General features: G+C 59.0%; 1 protein-coding gene across 3 annotated transcripts in view; it reads left to right on the top strand.

Annotated features, from left to right (window-relative positions):
• The window catches only part of BICRA (BRD4 interacting chromatin remodeling complex associated protein), a 76,738-nt gene that overhangs the window by 43,391 nt on the left and 13,307 nt on the right, over positions 1-20,040 (top strand). For 2 of the 3 annotated variants that reach the window (XM_037059571.1, XM_037059579.1), the window contains exons 2-7: positions 10,455-10,555; positions 12,348-12,393; positions 12,482-12,524; positions 14,527-14,592; positions 16,146-18,107; positions 18,771-18,947. In XM_037059571.1, the coding sequence (XP_036915466.1) occupies positions 12,353-12,393; positions 12,482-12,524; positions 14,527-14,592; positions 16,146-18,107; positions 18,771-18,947 (2,289 nt within the window). In that variant the 5' untranslated portion in view covers positions 10,455-10,555; positions 12,348-12,352. The remainder of the gene's footprint in view (positions 1-10,454; positions 10,556-12,347; positions 12,394-12,481; positions 12,525-14,526; positions 14,593-16,145; positions 18,108-18,770; positions 18,948-20,040) is intronic. The other variant, XM_037059586.1, reaches the window with a different exon arrangement.

Here is a 20,040-nt window from a genome sequence, read left to right on the forward strand (position 1 = left end):
GCCTGCTGGCAGCTCCGTACCCAGGCCCAGCCAGCTCCCTTCCGCCCCCAGGCTTCCCTCGGAACTGGCCTGGTGCCACCTGGGGAGGACACGAGCCCCGTGGGTTTCTACCTGGGGCCCCCTGGAGTCCGAAAGACCTCAGCTGGGTGTGCGCCCGCGCCTGGGTTCCTTTGTGCAGTGAACGGCCTGGAGGATGGTGTGTGACACACGGTCTGTATGTTCTACGCCTGTTGCATGCCCAGTGCGGAGACACGAGTCTGTCTCATACACTTACATCCTGCGGCAGTGTCTTGGGGCTGCCTTAAGTACAACAGCCCTGGTGCCTTAAAATAATAGAAGTGTATTCCCTCTCAGGTCTGCTGGCAGAAGTCCCTAATCAAGGCATGGGCGGGGCCGGCGGGGCGTGGGCGGGGCCAGCAGGGCCGAGGGCGGGGCCAGCAGGGCCGAGGGAGCTGGGGAAGAATCGAGTGCCTTTTTCTCCAGCTCTGGATGTCCTTGGCTGGTGGCTCCCTCCTTCTGATCTCTGCCCCCATCTGCACAGGCTTTGTCCTCTGTGTCTTCTCTTCTGTTTAAAGGTCATTGAATGTGGGACTCACCCAGAGAATTTAGGGTGATCTCATTTTGAGATCCTTAATTTAATGATATCTGCTAAGATTTTTTTTCCTCCCCCAAATAAGGAAGGCCATATTCAGATTCTGGGTTGTGGACATATCTTTTTGGGAAGTCACCGTTCAATGGATCGCAGATGCCTGAGAGATAAACACACCAGCAGAGCATAGCAGGCATTGTGGTACGTTGGGTCCAGCACACAGTGTGTCATCAGATTTGCATGTGTGGCCGAGCCATGTGGGAAATGAACTGACTTCTCTGTGGCGTTTCGGGGCAGTGTAAGGGGCGAGGGCCCAAGTGGGTTATTGGAGGATGGTGGGGACCTGTCAGGGCGCCACAGAAAGTCACTGGTTGGGGTTTGGTGGGGGAGCTAGCCTGCAGGCTGCATCGTGGGGTTCCCATGGACTTGGCAGCCTGTGGGCCGGGGTTCAAATCCCAGCTCTGCCAGTTTTCTAACTGGTGACCTTGGGCAACTTACCGAACCCTTTTCTCTGCCTCGGTTTCCTCCTCTGTGAAATGGGTGTGAGAGGAATGGCACTGGCCACGCAGGGCTGTCGTGAGAATGAAATGAAACAGGAAGAAGCACTTAGAACAGCACCTGGCACAGGTGCGCTGGGCGAACCTCGGCTGTGATGACGAAGATGGCGAAGCAGGAAGTGCTTGTGGCCGAGGGTGTCAGGCCCAGGCCTGGACCACCTCAAACGCCTGGCCTTCCTGACTCCAGCTGTCTGGGGGGGGGGGGAGCGGTCCTAAGCAGGGGTTGGCCCTGTGCTTGGGCAGGCCAGCCGGTGGCCAGTGAGGAAGCAGGTTGGCTGGAGGAGCAGAGGCCACAGGGCGCCTGGCAGGCTTTACAGCCTTTTGTGTGAGGTGCGGTTGATGTTCTTGCTGGAGGACTTCAGCTCTGGGAAGGTACGGCCGTGTTTGCCCAGCAGAGTCTCGGTGCCCAGCACGGGGCAGGAATACAGGAGGTGCTGAGTGACCCCTGCAAATCCGGGGCTGAACAGATGCATGCAGTGGAGGCAACATTTAAAATTAACATGAATTTTATTGCTGTTTATTTTTTGTAAAGATTTTTATTTTGGGGGACATGGGGGAGGGAGGGAGAAAGGGGGGAGAAACATCAGTGCGTGGTTGCCTGTCATGCGCCTCTTACTGGGGATGTGGCCTGCAACCCAGGCATGTGCCCTGACTGGGAATCGAACCTGAGACCCTTTGGCTCGTAGGCAGGCGCTCACTGCACTAAGCCACACCAGCTGGGGCTGAAATTCACGTGAATTTTAAATGTTGCCACTGCTGTAAACTAGAGTCACTCAGCAGGGCCTCTGAATGGGGGGGGGGGAGGTTGTGGTGGAGCAGCGGCAGGTACAGCCTTGTAGAGACCAAGGGCCAACCTTGACCTTGCACCCGGACTCACTCAGTCTTACCCTTCCCACCTCCCCAATCTCTCCGCCCAGAAGCACTCTCCTCCTCTCCGTCCAGACCTAGGCCTCACCCTTCCTCTCCTCCCCTATCTGCCCACCCAGCCTGTGTAACACTCCTTGCTCCGCCCCACCACACCAGCTGTTCAGATACTCCAGCACTTCCCTACTGACGGCCGAATAAATGTTGCTTCAAGCCCCCAGCACCGAGCCTGACTGCTCCTGACCGCCTGAGACCTGCCCCCGCACAACCCAGTCACTAGGGAGCCACCTGGCAGCGCAGGGAGTTGGTGTGTCTCTTTCTGCGCAGCGCCAGGCCCTTGGTCTGCCGAGGGTTGTGTCCGCTGCTGCTGTTAACATGTTACTTAACATGTTAAGTGTAGTAATTGTGCTCATGGGTTTAATGGGTCAAGAATTTCACATGGCCCTGGTTGGTGTGGCTCAGTAGATTGAGTGCCGGCCTGTGAACCAAAGGGTCACTGGTTCGATTCCCAGTCGGGGCACATGCCTGGACTGCAGGCCGGGTCCCCAGCAGGAGGTGCATGAGATGCAACCACACACCGATGTTTCTTACCCTCTCTTTCTCCCTCCCTTTCTCTCTCTCTAAAAATAAATACATAAAATCTTTAAAAAATTGTTCACATGGAATTTCACTCAGTGGGTTTCTGCTCCTGACGTCTGGGACCTGGGCCAGGAAGACTCAGAGGCTGGGGGCAGAAGGCTTGTCCACACACGTGCTCAGCACCGGGCTGTGCTGACTTAGGATATGAATGTCATCCACAGTGCCTGCTGGTGGCCTGTTTGGATCCTAGCTTTGACTTTGACCTCCCCCTAGCATGGTGGCCTCAGAATAGGCAGGTGGCTTTCGGAGATCAAGCTTTCAGGTTCAGGGTCCCAGTGGACAAAGCAGAAACTAAATTGCCTCTAGTGACCTAGCCTCAGAAGTCACATAATGGCAGCTCTGTCCCACCATCCTGGCTGAAGTGGTCACACACTTCCCTCCATTCAAGGGGAGTGGCAAGATCACACTGGGGGCTTCTGGGGGATAGAGACATCATTACAGCCACCTTTGGACTGCGCCCCAGTGGCTGAAAACAAAACCGTCATCTTGACGGTTGGAATTTAGACTGGGCGCAGCCGGGTGCTTTTGGTCCTACCTGGGTGTCTATGGGCAGCTGGAGGTCAGCAAGGTGACTCTGCTTGGCTGGCTGTGAGCCGTGATGATGAAAGTGACTCCTGGCCTTCTTCACACAGCAGTGGGCAGGGAGAGAAGGTGTGCCAGGTGTCTTTAGGCACGGCCTCGGAAGTACACGCTGTCACTTCTGCCACGGGGTTGGCCAAGGCACGTCAAAAGGCCAGCCCAAGTTCAGTGGTTGGGTCACAGACCCCATCTCTTGACTTGGAGATGCTGCAGAAGGTGGGCCTAGGGAGCCTGCGATTTTCTGGCCAATTTGGCAATCCCCATGGTAGTGTTTCTGCAGATCCCCTCCCCGCAGCCCTTTCCCATTTGTCCGGGCCTCTCTTCCCAGTGCGTTCACAGAGGCTAGTCCCTCACCCGTGGAAAGCCGTCAGAGTCCTTGTGCTGAGTTGCAAAGTCATCAGAAGTGCAAGCTCATTTATGTCAGGTTGTGCCTGACTGCAAATGAAGGAAACCCTAATAGGGGCTTAAACTGTCAGGATTAGGAAGTCTGGAGGCAGGCAGCTTGTGAGGAGTTGTTAAGAACCCGGCCTTTTTCTCTCCTTTCAACGGTCATCCTTGGCAGAGGATCCTATCAGTCTCTAGTTTGTTGTCTCATGGTCATAAAATAGCTGCCGCAGCCCCAGTTGTCTCAACTGTATTCCAAGCTGGGAGCGTGGAGTGAAAGGCATTCTCTCTCTAGAGAAGTTCTGTTTTTACATTCAGAGAAACTTTCCCAAAGTCTGCCACATTCTTACCCGAAAGTCTCATTGAGCTGCACCCAACTGTACACACTTTGGCTGTTACTCTTTGCAGAAAGCTATGGCTAATATAGGTGCAAGGAAGCCTGGGAAAATGAGTGACTGGTAAGGGGTTAGGCAAGGTGTTTGGGCCACGGTAGGAAATGTGCACCCATACAAACAAACACAAATGAAACCAGTCTCACAAATAGATACTTAACGCTTAACATATGGGGTGCGTTTTAATATTTTCTATCCTGTCCCATTTTGTTTTATACTCTCCACTATTTCATTGAAAAAAAAAAAAATCCTGCTCACAACCTGCTCATTGGATTTCACAACCCTCAAAGACGTGTCCCATTGTTTGAGAAAGACTGACTCAGAACAGCTTTGGTTTACATCTTGGAATTGGCAAGGCTTCTGGGAGGAGGAGGAGGAGGAGGAGGAGGAGGAGGGCTGGGGAACCGGTGTTGGGCAAAGCAGCAGCCCAACTTTTCCTGCTTACCTTCTTGTCCTGCCGTGTCCCATCAGGCAGCGATAGAGTTCCGTCAACTTCCATTTGTATGACTTGCAAGTAACCCGGGGGGGTTACTGAAGTTTGTCCAGGGAAATTAACATTCGCCTGTGTCTGGTGTGAACTGGGGCCTTTGAATGCGTATCCTGCTAAGCTGTCTGGCTTCTGTACAGCTCCCGATGACAACGCAAAACTCCGATCGCATTACAAGTGCCGGAGGAATTCACACGAGTTTCTGGAAGGACACTTTGTCATTGATGCGTCACGGCTGTTCTCTTGAGCTGCTTATGGTTTCCAGTCCTGGCTTTCCCTGCGTTTTCTAGCAGATGGTGAGGAATGAGAGTCTACGGAGTCATGGGGTCCGAGTTCGAATTCTGCCCCATAGTGGGGTTTGAGGCGAGCATCCTGACCCCTCTGTGTCCTGAGCTGTGAAACGTGAGTCAGCGTCCTTCCGGCCTCCTCGGGCCCCAGAGGGGTCAGTGGGTATGGAGTTGGCGCAAGGCCCAAGACCGAGGAAGCGCGGGGCCGAGCCGGCTTTGCGAGGTGAATCCGTCAGCTTTGGCTGAGCCACGTGCAGGAACAAGCGAGCCTCAGGTCTCAGGGGCGTTACCGCAGTGAAATCGCGCTCCCACTCGCGCATGCACCTTTGGGAGAATGGCGGCAGCTCTGTGTGTCCGCTCCCTTCGGGGACGCAGGACGGGAGTCACACGGTGGCTCTTAAAAGCCTCTGTTCCCCTGTGAACAATTTTGGGTCGGCAACTTTGCACTCGAATTGTCACCCCTGTGAGTCTTTTCCGGAAGCTTTTGAGTATGTGTGTTCCAAGGTGAGGGGCATCTGACACCAGCCCTGGTTGAGAACCCCTGGGAGCGCTCCCCAAGGCCAGGGGTGGCGTCATCACGGCATCCTCAGCTATGTATGCTGGGCACACAGTGGGTGCTTCATACCTGCCTTTTCCACCAGGCTGCTCCTCAAATGAATGAGTGGGTTTGTTTTACTTCTGCAGATTTATTTAATAAATATTTACTGTGCCTCCTACTGTGTGCCATGCCCTGTGCAGGCCCAGGGGGCGCAGCTGGCAAACAATAAGCAACCAAATACACAGGCGTGTGATACTTGATATTAAGGTACTTTTGTAGTTAAAAGTTTTTCACTATGAGAGAAAAAATTTTAAGACCTTATTTCTCTTTAGAGAGGGGAAGGGAAAGAGAGAGGGAAACATCAATGCATGGTTGCCTCTCATGCACCCCCTGCTAGGGACCTGGCCCGCAACCCAGGCCTGTGCCTTGACTGGGAATTGAACCTGTGACCCTTCGGTTTGCAAACTGGAGCTCAATCCACTGTGCCATACCAGCCAGGGCTTGCTTTCTTTTCTGTCCTTTCTTTTCGTTCTTCCTTTCATTCCTTCTTTCAAGAGAGGGAGAGAAACACCAATTTGCTGCCTTTTGCCCCGACCAAGGACTGAACCTGCCACCCAGGCATGTGCCCTGACTTGAAATTGAACCGGAGACCTTTTTCTTTGCGGGAAGAGTCCGACCGGCTGAGCCATGCTGGCCCCGGCTTTCCAACCATGACCAGCACTGTGTAGGGAGCTTTCTGTCCTGATGGAGGCGTTCTTCATCTGCGCCCTCCCCTGCTGCAGCCACATGTGGCTGTTACTGAGCCCCTGATAGGTCACTCACGTGACAGAACTCCGTGCTTAATTTCACTGAATTTTTCATATAAGTATCTATTTAAAACTCAGATGTTCCTAATTGTCCATTTTCTCTCCATTTTAAAATTGTGGCGCAACACCCAGAACATAAAGTTGACTGCGTCAGGCAGTTTTCCGTGCGCCGTTCAGTGGCACGGAGGACAGTCAGCGTGGTGGTGCAACCGTCACCGCCGCCCAGCCGCAGCGCCCTTTGCATCTTGCAGAACTGAAACTGCACCCGTGAAAGTGCCTCCCCAAGCCCCGTTCCCAGCCAGGCCCCTGACAGCCTCCATTCTACTTCCTCTCCCTGTGTGTGGACCTCAGAAGTAGAATCCTACAGCATTCGTCTCTCTGTAACTGGCTCGTCTCGTTTAGCAGCGTCCTCAAGGGTCCCCAGGGTTGAGTCCGCATCAGATCTCCCTCCCCAGCGGCACTGCATCCTCTGCGCGTGCGCACGTGGGTCTCCATCCGCCTGCAGCTAGACGGGCGCTTGGGCTGTGTGTGTGCCTTGCACGTTGTGGACGAGCCGCTGTGAACACGGCATACGCGCAGCTGTTTGGGACCCTGCTTCCAGCCCTTTCGGATGGACACCCCGAAGTGGAATCGCTGGATCATGTGCTAGTTCTATTTTTAAATTTTTGAGGAACTGCCAGGCTGTGCTGCAGGGCAGCTGCACCATTTCGCGTTCTCACCAACAGTGTGCAAGGGCTCGGATCTCTCCTTGTCCTTGTCCTCGGCATTTTCTGTTCATGGATGTTGGCCATCCGAATGGGTGGGAGGTGGTGTCTGTGGGTTTTTTTCTTTTTCAAAAGATTTTATGCATTTATTTTTTTGAGGGAGGGGAAGTGAGGGAGAAAGAAAGGAAGAGAAACATCAATGTATGGTTGCCTCTCACGCACCCCTACTGAGTGGGGACCTAGCTCACAACCCAGGCCTGTGCCCTGAATCGGAATCGAACCAGCGACCCTTTGGTGTACAGGACAGCACTCCAACCAGCTGAGCCACCCAGCCAGGGCTACACCTAGAATCTTAATCCCAATTCCTCAGCATCATCAAATATCCAGGCACCTCAAATTCTCTTTTCCAACAGTCAGGTTCATTTGTGTGCTTTGAGGCTCCCTCTGCCTGCTGGTTGAGAGCTAAGGGACACCTGCTGAGCCCCAAGCACTCAGAGAGCAGGCACATTTCTTCCTTGTGGGTGGCCCCTACTTTCCCTGTAACTGCTCCGTTTAGCCTTGATGATCCCATCTGAGAAACGGGGGTAATGGCGGGGTTGGATGGATTCAAGACTTGGTGCCCAGCGGTTTCTGTCGGACCATGGCCTCACCCATGGGTGAAGCGTGTGACATATAAACCCTCCAGGTAGCAAACCTGGGGCCTGGGACCTCTGTCCCCCAGACCAGGCTGTGGCCAGAAAGCTGTGGGCATGGCCAGAGTGCATCATATTTACAGTGGCAGTTAAAAATGATTACGGACATACCTCTTTCAATTGCACTTCCCAGATACTGTGTTTTTGTTACAAACTGAAGCTGAGACCTCCACGAGCAAAAAGACTGCCTCACGTGCTTTATTGCCACACCTCACTGCAGTATCTCTGAGGTGTGCCTGTGTAACTGGTATGTGTCACTTACAAAACGTGTGAGGTGCAATGGTGTCCACGTAAAACAGTCTCACGGGGGGATGTGATGCCTGCATTTTCCAGAGGGGGACGAAAGCACAGGCGGGTTGCGGAGCTTGTCGTGGGGCGCGCAGCCGGTGAGTGGGCGTGCCGGGATGGGAACCCAGGCCTCCTCTCCCCCACGCAACACCCGACCCGGCTCTCCGGCTCTCCGGCAAAAAGCTCAGGGAGGGCACGGGGCCGGCGGTGCACGCACAGCAGCCTTGTAGAAGCTGGCTGCTCTGAGTCTGGGCCGATCGTTACAAATGCAGCAGCTCTGCCCCCCTTCCCGCTTTCTGACAGCCTGGATGCGGGTGGGGCCTGGAGTCAGCGGGAGACCACTTGCAGGAGAGACTGGGGGGCAGAGGGTAGGAGCTGGAGGCCTCTGCCCCTCTGACCTGTTCTCGTGTACACTCACGCAATACTGGTATCCATACCAATAGCAACCCTTCGGGTGCCTGTGCTGAGAGCCCCGCCCTCCGCCCCGGTGGGAGGGGGGCAGCCTGGGGTCCTGCCGTTTTACAGATGGGGGCACTGAGGCCCAGAAAGGCACAGTCAGTGGCCCTAGGTCACCCAGCCTGTGCGTGGGGGAGCAGAGACTTGAACCACCACCTCCTCCGCCCCCCGACCCCAGAACTCTGGACCTCTCGGCCTCCACCCAGTGGGAAACAGATGCCACCCTTGGCACCCAAATCTCAGAGGAGCCCGGGCCCGCTAAACATCAACATAGCATTCTCTTTGTTACGGGAAGTCTCAAAAACGTGCAGTCACTAGACCGTGTGCCGAAGTCCCCAGCTGCCTGCTTTAACAGCTGCCAACACGTCGCTGCTCTTTGGGCCTCACTGCTCCTCTCCCCCCGCCCCTGCTACTGCTCCATGGTGGTGATTTATGTGTTGTTGTTTTAAGGTTTTATTTATTTATCTCTAGAAAGAAGGGAAGGGAAGGAAGAAAGAGAGGGAAACATCAATGTGTGGTTGCCTCTTGTGCGCCCCCTACAGGGGGTGGGGGGACCTGGCCTGCAACCCAGGTGTGTGCCCTGACTGGGAATTCAACTGGCGTCGCTTTGGTTTGCAGGCCGGCACTCAATCCTCTGTGCCACACCAGCCAGGGCTGTTTGTTAGTTTTTAAAGGTGACGTTTACCTGCGTTGTGGTGCACAAATCGGGGCTTTCAAGCCCCCAACACCTCATCCCGGTGTGGGTCAGTTCCCTGTCCCCACGCATGTCCTTGATGTCACCACTGGGATCAGAAGTTGTGCAGGAGGAACCTGGAGCCTCTTGTGGATGTGGCCTAAGGAACCCAGGGGCCTGTGCCGCCCTCCACGCCAGGGCGGTGCACCAGGAATGTAGGTGGAAGGTGGCAGTCTTGTGACAGCCTTGTCCTAGCTCTTTCTGGGGGAGGAGGAGGGGAAGCCAGCCCGCACGCCCTGTTCCTCTCTTTATCACTTCTTTATCACTTGGTATCTGACTGCCCCAGGCATTCCTGAAATGAAAACAAAAGCCCGTAGGAGCAGGGCAGGTCACCTACCTCCGGCTTATCTCTACATTTTTGCCGTATTTGCTTCAGGTCTTAAAAGAGGCTCAGTGCAAGGAACATCTTCTGTGTGACAGCGACGGAGGGTGAGGGACGGACTCTGGAACGAGCCTGCCTTGGCTCAAGCCCCAACCTGGCCGCTGGCCGCTGGCTGCCGCCCGCTGGGGGATCTTGGGCAGGTTGCGGACTGTTCTGAGCCTCGGTCCTCTCATCTGCGGAATGGGGCTTGTAAGAGCTCGAACCTCGTAGGGAGCTAGAGACGGCGGAAAGGGTTAGTTAGTGTGTGCAGGGTGCCAGAAACCAGGGCAGCCCACGGCGCGGTTACGGCACCCCAGAGGCGTCCTGACAGCGAGGTCTCGTTGTGCCAGGGTCTGCTTCTGCGAGCCTGCCTGCTCACTCAAGTTGGTAACCCCCAGCGCTCAACCCTCGGGCTGCCTTCCGGTCACTGGCAGGTGTGTGCAGAGCCGTGGAGAACACAGGCACGACCGCCCAGCGGAGGTCACTATCTTGCTGCCCAGCCTCCCTAACATCCGGAAGGCAGGGACGTGCCCTCTTGTGTTAGAGAGGCCCCGGGGCAGGTTCAAGTTAGAGGCCTGCCGGCCAGCTGCGCCTTCAATGTGGCTGCCTCAACAACTTCTGGTAAAGAAGCTGTCCTAAAACAGGAGCCCAGAGGAACCACGGACGGGTGGGTGCCATGGGGACAAGGCACTTGTGGGGACCTAGTCCCTTGTATGTCTCCAGGGAGAGGTGGTCCGGTTTTCGCCCATTTGGCACTCACGGCAACTTGGTAGAACCCGAGTACCACGGATAGCCGGACTTGACGGTATTCTGTTTGACTGACGCGCCGTGAGGGGTACTGTGGGAAGTTTTGCACTGTTATGTAGCAGGTGTGCGTGTCTGCGGTACAGACACTGTGCATGTCAATGTACACGTGGGGTGCAGCGTTCGTGTGTACAATGATGCAAGGTGGTGGTGTGTGTTTTGAACGTGCATTTGGCCTCTTCTTTGAGCACCCTTGCCCTCTCTCTCCCGTTCTGCCTGTTCTTACTCCGGCTGCCCCGTTCTCCTTTCCTGGACTTTCTCGCTCACGGCGTCTCCAATGTTCTCTTTCCACAGCTGGCCCCCGAAAGGACACTCCCCGAGTCCCCGGCTGGGGGCCCCGCGTAGACCTGGAGCGGACACCCCCTCCTTCCCTTCATGATTCGTTTGTAGCACAGGTAACCAGCGGAGGGTCCCCGTGTGTTCCCAGAGGGGCTGCTGTCCCTCAGTTCACCTGCCAGGGTCTTCCTCTCCCTCTTCTCCCCATTCTGTGCGGATCTTTCCTTTTCCTCCCCCGGCAGGGACTGGTGATGCAGGAAGAAGGGAGCGTGGGGGGGCTGGGATATGGGGTCCGAGGGGTGTCCCTGCCGCTAAATGCAGCAAAAGCCCGGGGAGGGCCTTGCTGGGGACGGTCCCCGCGACCAGCCCAGGGAGGGAGAGTGATGGCACGGGAGGCCGTCGGCATACAGAGTCTCTGTCTGTGCGGCCTGGACTGTCCCAGACCTGGGCTTGTTACCTGGGGCTCGTGAGGGGTGCACGTGAGGACATGCAAACACACGTATGTACCACGAGCCCTGGGAGGCACCTGTACGGTTTTAGGCCACAGGCCTGCTTCTCTGGCCAGGGCGCCTTTTCCATCAGCAGCTCCTCCCATCACCGTTTGGAGAAGCCCCTCCCCCAGCCCCCAGAAGCCCCCAGCTGGCTCTTCTTTGTGTCACAGAGCAGCTGAGAGTCCCGGGAGCTGGAGTGGCGGCCAGGGGGGCGTCTCGGGGTTGCTCAGACAGTGCTGGTGGGGGGCGGGGCTGTGAGCCAGCTGTGTGATGCTGTATGTGTGTGGTGGAGGGCGGGGGTCCCCAACCACCACGGCATCCTCAGTGAGATTCAGGACGGCCACCTCCAAAAAGAGAGGGCAAGGACCCCACAGCCCTGGGCCACATCCCTGAGGCACTGGGTGGGGCCTCTCTGTGTCCCCCGAGCGCCCTGAGGGAGGAGAGGGTGAGTGGGTGGAGGGAGGGGTCGTGTGTGTTGGAAGAAGAGAAAGACGGAGGTTTGGGTGGCAGTTTGGCAAGATGGACAGGCGGGAGCTGGGAGGGGCAGAGGGGTGTTTGGACAGATGGAAGGTTAGGTGAGTTGGGGGCGGATGGGCAGATGCAGAGAACCTCGGTCCCCTCACCTATAGGATGGGCCCATGACATGCATCCCCACCCCGGGGCTGGAACAAGCTCTCACATCCGTGCAGGGCTTGGCACGGGGCCTGGAGCCGTGTAAACGCTCAGCACGTATTAGGCGCCCTCCTTGTCCTCATGCTGGTGGGCTCAGCCCTGGCCCCGGGCCTCTCTCCCCCTGCCTGCCCTTCCATGGGAACCACTCTGTGTATGTCTTCAAGGGGAGCCTGGAACCGGGGCTGAGAGTCCCGCATTGCTGCCTGCGCCTCCTCCCTCCTTCTCCCGTTCATTCGACACACAGACCCCTCCCACCGTGTGCTCCCCGCCAGGCCCTGTCCTCGGGCAGGCTGGGCGGCGTGGTGATGAAGGGCCGGCCTGCTGGGCTCAAGGCCTGGCTCTGCCGCCTGCCTGCTGCAAGGTGGGGAGTGAGGGTCTCCATGCCTCCGAGTACTCACCTGCACCGTGGGGGCGGCAGCACCCACCTCGAGGGGCACCGTGAGGACGAGCCAGCGAGTGTGCCGTGTGTGGTCAGGGCTTGCTTCATCTTGGGTGCTGTCATCATCGTCATGTTCAGATCCTGGGGACGGGGAGGGATGGGGAGGAGGAAGAGGCGCGGTGGCTGGTCCAAGCTTCTACAGGGAGGCCCCGGAGCTGCTCGCCTCCCCTCCCACGTTCACAGATGCGTGGGAACCGAGGCCGTGGCCGCTCCAGGGGCCTTGACCCTGGGGAGTGGTCCTCAAAGGGAGGGTCCTGGTGTGCTGCCGAGATCTAACCTGTCTCCCTGCCCCCTTCCCGCTCTGTCCAGTGGCGATGGATGATGAGGATGGCAGATGCTTACTGGACGTGATTTGGTGAGTGGCGGCCTCCCCACCCCACCCTCCCCTCCCCTGCCCCGCCCACCCCGCAGCCCCTCAGTGCCTCTTCCCTTCTCTCTTCCAGTGACCCTCAGGCCCTCAATGACTTCCTGCATGGATCCGAGAAGGTGAGTGAGTGCTGGGCCGGGAGGCGTTTGCAGGGCTGGGGCTGCCGCGTTCCCTGGTTCGGTAGACGTCTGCCCCCCGACTCTGTGAGCTGGGCAGTGGGGAGCAGGAGAGATGGCTACTTCCTGTCCTCACTCCATATACTCTGCTTTGGTCAGCAAACTAACCAGTCTCCAATAAAGGGGATGGTGGAAAGCACCCTGCAGGGTAGGACGAGGAGTAATAGTGTCACTTGCACAACAAAAGAGTCTTTAAAGAAAATGAATGGGGCCATCGCTGGTGTGGCCCGGTGGACAGAGCACTGGCCTGTGTGAACCAAAGGGTCGCTGGTTTGATTCCCAGTCAGGGCACATGCCTGGGTTGTGGGCCAGGTGCCCAATAGGGGTACTTGAGAGGCAACCACACATTGGTATTTCTCTCCCTCTTTCTCCTTCCCCTCTCTGAAAATAAATAAATACGGCCTTTTTTTAAAAAAGAAAATGAAGGGAGGGTGGGGGCAGGGCCTTCCTTAGGTAGTGGTGTCAGGGAGAGCCACTCTAAGGAGTTGACACTGAAGGGGAACCTGGAGGGTCAAAGGGAGGAGCCATGGTGCTCCTTGCAGGCCGAGAGCAGGTAGAAGGGTGGGGAAAGTCAGCATGATTGAGGAACACAAGGTCGGTGGGGCAGACTGAAGGGGACACTTGTAGGAGGTGAGGTGGGAAGCCATGAAATTCACCAGGTCTCGCAGGGTCAGGAAGACGAGGATCCAGGAGATCGGGTCTTATTTTGCACACGACAGGCCGCTCTGATGGGTTATTAAGCAGGGGGGTTGCCAGAGTTGAGCCTCTCCCCAGAGGGAGGGACAGAGCAGGGGACAGGGGAAGTCTAGCCAAGGGGAGTGGCGTTGGTCATCGGGCTGTGTAACGAGCTGTCCCAACACTTAGAGACTGAAAACACCCGTGAGAGCTCAGTGAGGGTCGGGATTCAGGGAGCGGCCTCGCTGGGGGGCCTGGGCGGCATCTGTCCCAGAGTCACAGTCAGGTGTCGGGTGGGGGGGGGGGCGTGTTTCCCCCACAACTCACCCCCTCGGCGTTGGCGGGGGCTCTCTGCTCCTCACCGCGAGGATGTCTCCTTGGGGCAGCTTCAGTGTCCTCACGCCAGGGCAGCTGGTTCTCCCAGAGCGAGTGACCCAAGGGAGAGAGTGCCTGTCATGGCCTAGTCTCCGAAGTCACACGTCACTTCGGTCAGATTGGACTCAACTCCGTGCGAGTCGCTCAGCTGGCCCTCATTCACGGGGCGGGGTGGGGAGCTCCAGTTCTGGAAAGGAGGCTTCATCAGTTGGTGGAGAGGGGGCCAGTGCAGCCCCCTGGGGCAGGTGGTGAGGAAGGGCCCGGCCCCAGCCTTGGCGTCTCTACGGGAGGCAGAGTCAACTAGAGTTGCTGTCAAGGAAGAGAAAGTATTTAGGAGGCCTCCGGATTCTGGCTTGAGTGGGTTGCGGTGCCCTTTTGTGTGATTGGGAATGTGGGGTAGATTCCAGAAACCCATGGGGGGCTGGTGGCTATTGGGTCTGGGGCTCTGGGGAGACACCCAGCTGGAGAAAGAAACCGGCCAGGCCGCTGGGGCCCTGCATAGACACTCCCCAGGCCCCGCCGGACGGCGGACTCTGTCCTCGGTGCTGAAGGTGCCAGGGGCTGTCCTAGGTGCTCCCAGGGACAGGCGCAGCGCCTCGAGCTGGGCGCCTGGGGGGTGGGTCGTGCCCGGAGCTTGGAGTGACTGTGAGAAGGGACAGAGTCGTTGGAGGGGTGGCATCTGTGACGAGCCCCGAAGGAGGTACTTCTAGAGGGAAGAGGCGGCGAAGGGCAGAGGATCCTCGCGCCGGGGCAGCCACGGTGTCGGGAGAACCTTGGAAGCGGGGCTGAGGGGCTCAGGGTCGGGGACACCTTGCCCCCCACCTCGTTCTAGGGCAGGGGCTGGCTCACTGCCCGGCTGACCTGTGACCTTGGGTGGGGGCGGGTCTTGTTGCAGCTCGACGGCGACGACCTCCTGGATAACCCCGCGGAGGCCCAAAGTGCCTTCTATGAAGGTCCTGGGGTAAGTGGCCCCGGGCCCGGGGCGGGGTCACGCCGGTCCCCATGGTGCGCTTTGCTGGGTGGAGGGTGGCGGCGGTCACCGGGAGCCGTGTGGGCGGAGGCGGGACTCTGCTGCCAGACCACCCCGACTGGGCCCCAGCCTGCAGCCCTGCCGGGTCCGCTGGGGCACAGCTTTGGGGGGTGTCAAGGCAGATGCCAGCTCTGGGCTTCACCGAGGCACACTCCTCTCAGGAGGAGGGGACGTGGGGGTCTGCGGTCCTGTCTTTGCTAAGCCGCTGGGGGGCGGCCTGGGCTGGGGGAGGGCATCAGCTGAGGCAGACCTCAGGCTCCATCTAGCAGGTGGGGGCAGGGCCATGACTGAGCGCCTGCTGTATGCCCTGGCTGTGCTGGGCCCATCCCTGAACCCCGCGCCCTCTCCCCTTTGTCTCTGCTGCCCCTCCCCCTCCTCCCTCCTCCTCGCCCGCTCTTCTCTCTCCCTCCCCTTCCTCCCTCCCCTTCTCCCTCCCCATCATCATAACTAGCGTTGACTGAACACGTCTTGTACGCCAGGCCCTTTACAGTACTTTTCACTTCGTCCTCGTGACTATAATAGTATATTCTGAATAATGTTCCTTTCGTAATGTAAATGATTGAGCCCAGATCCCAAGACATAAGCCTCCCTTCCCGTTGCCAGCTTCGTAGACCCGGTGATGGTGCTGGGCCCATATTCTTCCTTCAGGGCTGGTGTTCTGCTGGCTGCTGTTGGACAAAGCCCACGCAGCCCCCACTGGGGCTGTCCTCACGCCCCCTGCGTGATGTCCCCAAAAGTCACCACCCTCTTGGGAGGCTGAGTGTGGATCGGATGTCAGCAGAGACCCCATCCCGGGAGTGTGATTATTGCTTATAGAATATTCGCTCAAGTTGCACATATTTGTGCCCACGTGGCCTGGACCGTGTGTGGAAAGTATTTAAGAAGCCGTCAGGCTCACAGCGTTCTTGGCACAAAGTTAGATTCGCGTGTTCTGTTTAACAGAACCACAGTCTTTTACCCCAAACCCTTAGTGCCAGGTATGTTTCGAAGTCGGGGTTGTTCGGGTCTCTGGAAAGGTGAGGCTGGGTGTGTGCGCTGTGCGTGAGGGCACGCTCCTCCGCCTTTCCACGGTCAGACCGAAGAGGGGTCACGTGGCGTGGGCAGGTTAGGCCTCTCCCCAGGAGAGCCGCATCCGTTCTGGTCAGGTTCCGCTTCCAAAGTGATGTGAGCGCAGTTGCGGGTTCCAGAGCCTTCGGGGCTTCGGAATCGCAGGGAAGAGCTAAGGGCCTGCACGACTAGTTGCTACGTGGTTTTCCTTACCTTCTCCTGAAGTGCACAGATGGGGCAAGAGGCCAGGGTAAGGAAGAGCTCCACAGCGAAGCCCCCGTGGCGTCTGGATTTGAACCCGGGTCCAGCCACTTCCAGATGGAGCATTCTTTCTGACTGTGCCACCCCGACCCCGAGTGTCCCCTGTTCTAGCCGTGCCCTGAGCCTGGCCCTTCACTAATCTCAAGTCTTTCCTTCCCACTTTATTTGGCCTCTAGCTCCACGTGCAAGAAGCTTCTGGCAACCACTCAAACACGGAGCCCAGCCAGCCAGCCCCCAGCGTGGACCTAGACTTCCTGGAAGATGACATCCTGGGCTCCCCCTCGACGGGGGGCGGGGGCGGGGGCGGTGGGGGCGCAGACCAGCCCTGCGACATCCTTCAGCAGAGCCTGCAAGAGGCCAACATCACCGAGCAGACTCTTGAAGCCGAGGCCGAGCTGGACCTGGGCGCCTTCCAGCTGCCTACCCTGCAGCCCGCGGACAGTGGGGCGGGCCCGGCCGGTGCCGGAGGGGCCGCCGTGGCCCCGGGGCCCCAGGCCCTGTTCCCGGGTGGCACAGACCTGCTGGGACTACAGGCCCCGCCCACCGTGCTGACACACCAGGCCCTGGTGCCACCCCAGGATGTGGTCAACAAGGCTCTCAGTGTCCAGCCCTTCCTGCAGCCCGTGGGCTTGGGCAACGTGACCCTGCAGCCCATCCCGGGCCTCCAGGGCCTGCCCAACGGCAGCCCCGGGAACGCCACGGCGGCCACCCTGGGCCTGGCCCCCATCCAGGTGGTGGGCCAGCCCGTCATGGCGCTCAACCCACCCGCCTCCCAGCTCCTGGCCAAGCAGGTGCCTGTCAGCGGCTATCTGGCCTCGGCGGCTGGCCCCTCGGAACCAGTGACCTTGGCGTCGGCCGGTGTGTCACCCCAGGGGGCTGGCCTGGTCATCCAGAAGAACCTCCCGGCCGCCGTGGCCACCACGCTCAACGGGAACTCGGTGTTTGGAGGTGCAGGAGCTGCCCCAACGGCCGTCACCGGGGCGCCCTCGGGGCAGCCGCTGGCCGTGGCTCCGGGCCTTGGGGCCTCGCCGCTGGTTCCAGCCCCCAACGTGATCCTGCATCGCACGCCCACGCCCATCCAGCCCAAGCCGGCTGGCGTGCTGCCCCCCAAGCTCTACCAGCTGACACCCAAGCCTTTCGCCCCTGCGGGCGCCACGCTCACCATCCAGGGCGAGGCGGGTGGACTCCCGCAGCAGCCCAAGGCCCCGCAGAACCTGACTTTCATGGCCGCAGGCAAGGCCGGCCAGAACGTGGTGCTGTCGGGCTTCCCGGCGCCCGCCCTGCAGGCGAACGTCTTTAAGCAGCCCCCCGCCACCACCACAGGGGTGGTCCCGCCTCAGCCACCCGGTGCACTGAGCAAGCCCATGAGCGTCCACCTCCTGAACCAGGGCAGCAGCATTGTCATCCCTGCCCAGCACATGCTGCCCGGCCAGAACCAGTTCCTGCTGCCCGGTGCATCCGCCGTCCAGCTGCCCCAGTCGCTCTCGGCCCTGCCGGCCAACGTGGGTGGGCAGATCCTAGCGGCTGCTGCCGCTGCCCCCCACGCGGGCGGCCAGCTCATCGCCAACCCCATCCTCACCAACCAGAACCTGGCGGGCCCACTGAGCCTGGGCCCCGTGCTGGCCCCCCACTCCGGGCCACACAGCGCTGCCCACATCCTCTCGGCAGCCCCCATCCAGGTGGGCCAGCCGGCCCTCTTCCAGATGCCCGTGTCCCTGGCCGCGGGCAGCCTGCCCACGCAGAGCCAGCCGGCCCCCACCGGCCCCACTGCCACCACCGTCCTCCAGGGGGTCACTCTGCCCCCCAGCGCTGTGGCCATGCTCAACACGCCCGACGGTCTGGTGCAGCCGGCCACCCCTGCTGCCGCCGGGGAGACCGCTCCTGTGCTCACGGTGCAGACAGCCCCCCAGGTGCCCCCCACGGTCAGCACCCCGTTGCCTTTGGGCCTCCAGCCGCCGCAGGCACAGCAGCAGCCCCCCACGCAGGCGCCCGTGCCTCAGGCTGCCAACCCGCCTCAGGCCACCACCCCCCAGCCCAGCCCGGTCCTGGCATCCAGCCCGGAAAAGATCGTGCTGCCCCCGTCTGCCGCCGCCACGGCCATCCTCACTCAGGAATCCCTGCAGATGTTCCTGCCCCAGGTAACCAGGGGCGGGTGGGGCGGCACAGGGGGGCTTTCTCTGTGGGCGGGGGACTGAGGGGCAGAGGAGAGGGAAGCGAGGGCAGGGGCTCTGCCTCGGGGAGGGGCCGCGAGCAGCGAGGCAGTGGCTGAGGGGGTCTCGTGGGCCAGGAGAGCGTCTCAGAGGTGGCACCCCTGCTCTGGGCCACCGCGTCCCCTAGGCAGATGCCCAAGGGTGACGGACGTACTGATGGACAGGAAGACAGACAGACACAGAGAGGTGTCTGATGACATACAGGAAGTGGGACCAACTGGCCACAGCGAGAGGAATCGATTTGACGCCAGAGAGGGACAGGCAGACAAGGGGAGGGACTGGTTGACTGACAGACAGACAGACAGACAGTGAATGGCTGGCTAACAGGAGGATTGATTGACAGGGAGAGCGACAGACTGGCAGAGAGACCACCTCCTGCTGGAAGGCTGGGGTTGGGTCGCAGGGATGTGCACGGACAGACAGGACAGCCTCCCTGGCTCCAGGACCCCGGGGGCTGCCGGCCTTTCGGTGCCCCTGGCACCTGGGCCCCAGATCCCCTTGTCTGGAGCATCGCTGGGGGCGGGGGCCTCAGGGTGGGGAGGCAGCAGGCCAGGGGCGGCCTGGTGACCCTGTGTGGGCTGCCCCTTGCAGGAGAGGAGCCAGCAGCCCCTCTCCGCCGAGAGCCCCCACCTCTCCGTGCCCGCCTCGGTCATAGTCAGCGCCCCGGCTCCCGCCCAAGACCCAGCCCCGAGCACCCCCGCCACCCACGGAGCTGGCCTGGGCCCTCAGGCCCCCGACGGCCAGGCCTCCCCGGCGCCGGCCCCCCAGGTAGATGAACCCAGCAGCCTCTGCCTAGCCCAGCCAGCCCTGCCCCTGCGCCCCTGCCGCTGCCCTCCCTCCCTTGCTGCCCTGCCTGCCTCTCTGTCTCGCTGGCTTGGGGAATGGTGCTCTCCTTTGCTCCCCAGACATTTCCTCGCAGTCAGGGACGCCTGCGACCAGGGCCAGCCCCCCGAGCTACCCTCTAGGCGGGAAGTCGCTACACCCAGCAGGCCATCGATGATTTCCTCCAAGTATCATCGTCGTGCCTGGGGAAATAAAACATTCGGGTAGTTCCCACATCATAAGGCGCAGAAGACTGTCCCCCCGCCCCCAAACCTCAGCCTGCTGCTGTCCCGCCCTTTCCGGGCACAGATGAGCGGAGTGAGATCTGGATTCTTTTCTTTCCATTTTTGCAAAAATGGTATAGCCTACTCTGCATGCAGGTTTGCACCTTGCTTTTATCATTTAAAAATTAACTGTGGAGGTACCTGGTGGTGTTTTACCACTGCATAGAATTCCATTGTGTGGATCTATTGCTTGTGTAACCATTAGTCCATGGTGTCGGAGGTTTTTCTAAAGAGGCCATCATTTTCTCTTTTTTATTTTAAGGTTGTATTTATTTATTTATTTTTAGGCAGAGGGTGAGGGAGGGAGAAAGAGAGGGAGAGAAACACCGATGTGGGGTTGCCTCTCACGTGCCCACTTCTAGAGACCTGGCCTGCAGCCCAGGCATGTGCCCTGACTGGGAACCGAACTGGCGACCGTCTCTTCGGTTTGTTGGCAGGCCAGTGCTTAATCCACTGAGCCACACCAGCCAGGGCCCATGCTGTGGGCATTTTGGTCACTTTAGTCTTTACCTGTTATAAGCAAGGCTGCCGAGAATGACTGTACATCCACCTCTTCGGATGGTATGTTCTAAAAAAGGAGGTGTAGTGTCTAAGAGCACATGTATCTGTAGTTTTGACAGGCATGGCCATGGCATGTAAGTAGGTTTCTCTTTTGTCACTGGTACATGGTCTGTGCCTATTTTCCCGCAGCCCCAGCCCTGAGTCGAACTTGGCCAATCTGGTACGTGAAACATTGTATCTTGTTATTTGCATTT

This window comes from Sturnira hondurensis, unplaced genomic scaffold, assembly GCF_014824575.4.
Source record: "Sturnira hondurensis isolate 20B ecotype Veracruz unplaced genomic scaffold, ASM1482457v3 Scaffold0001020, whole genome shotgun sequence".
In the NCBI taxonomy this organism is placed as follows: domain Eukaryota; kingdom Metazoa; phylum Chordata; class Mammalia; order Chiroptera; family Phyllostomidae; genus Sturnira; species Sturnira hondurensis.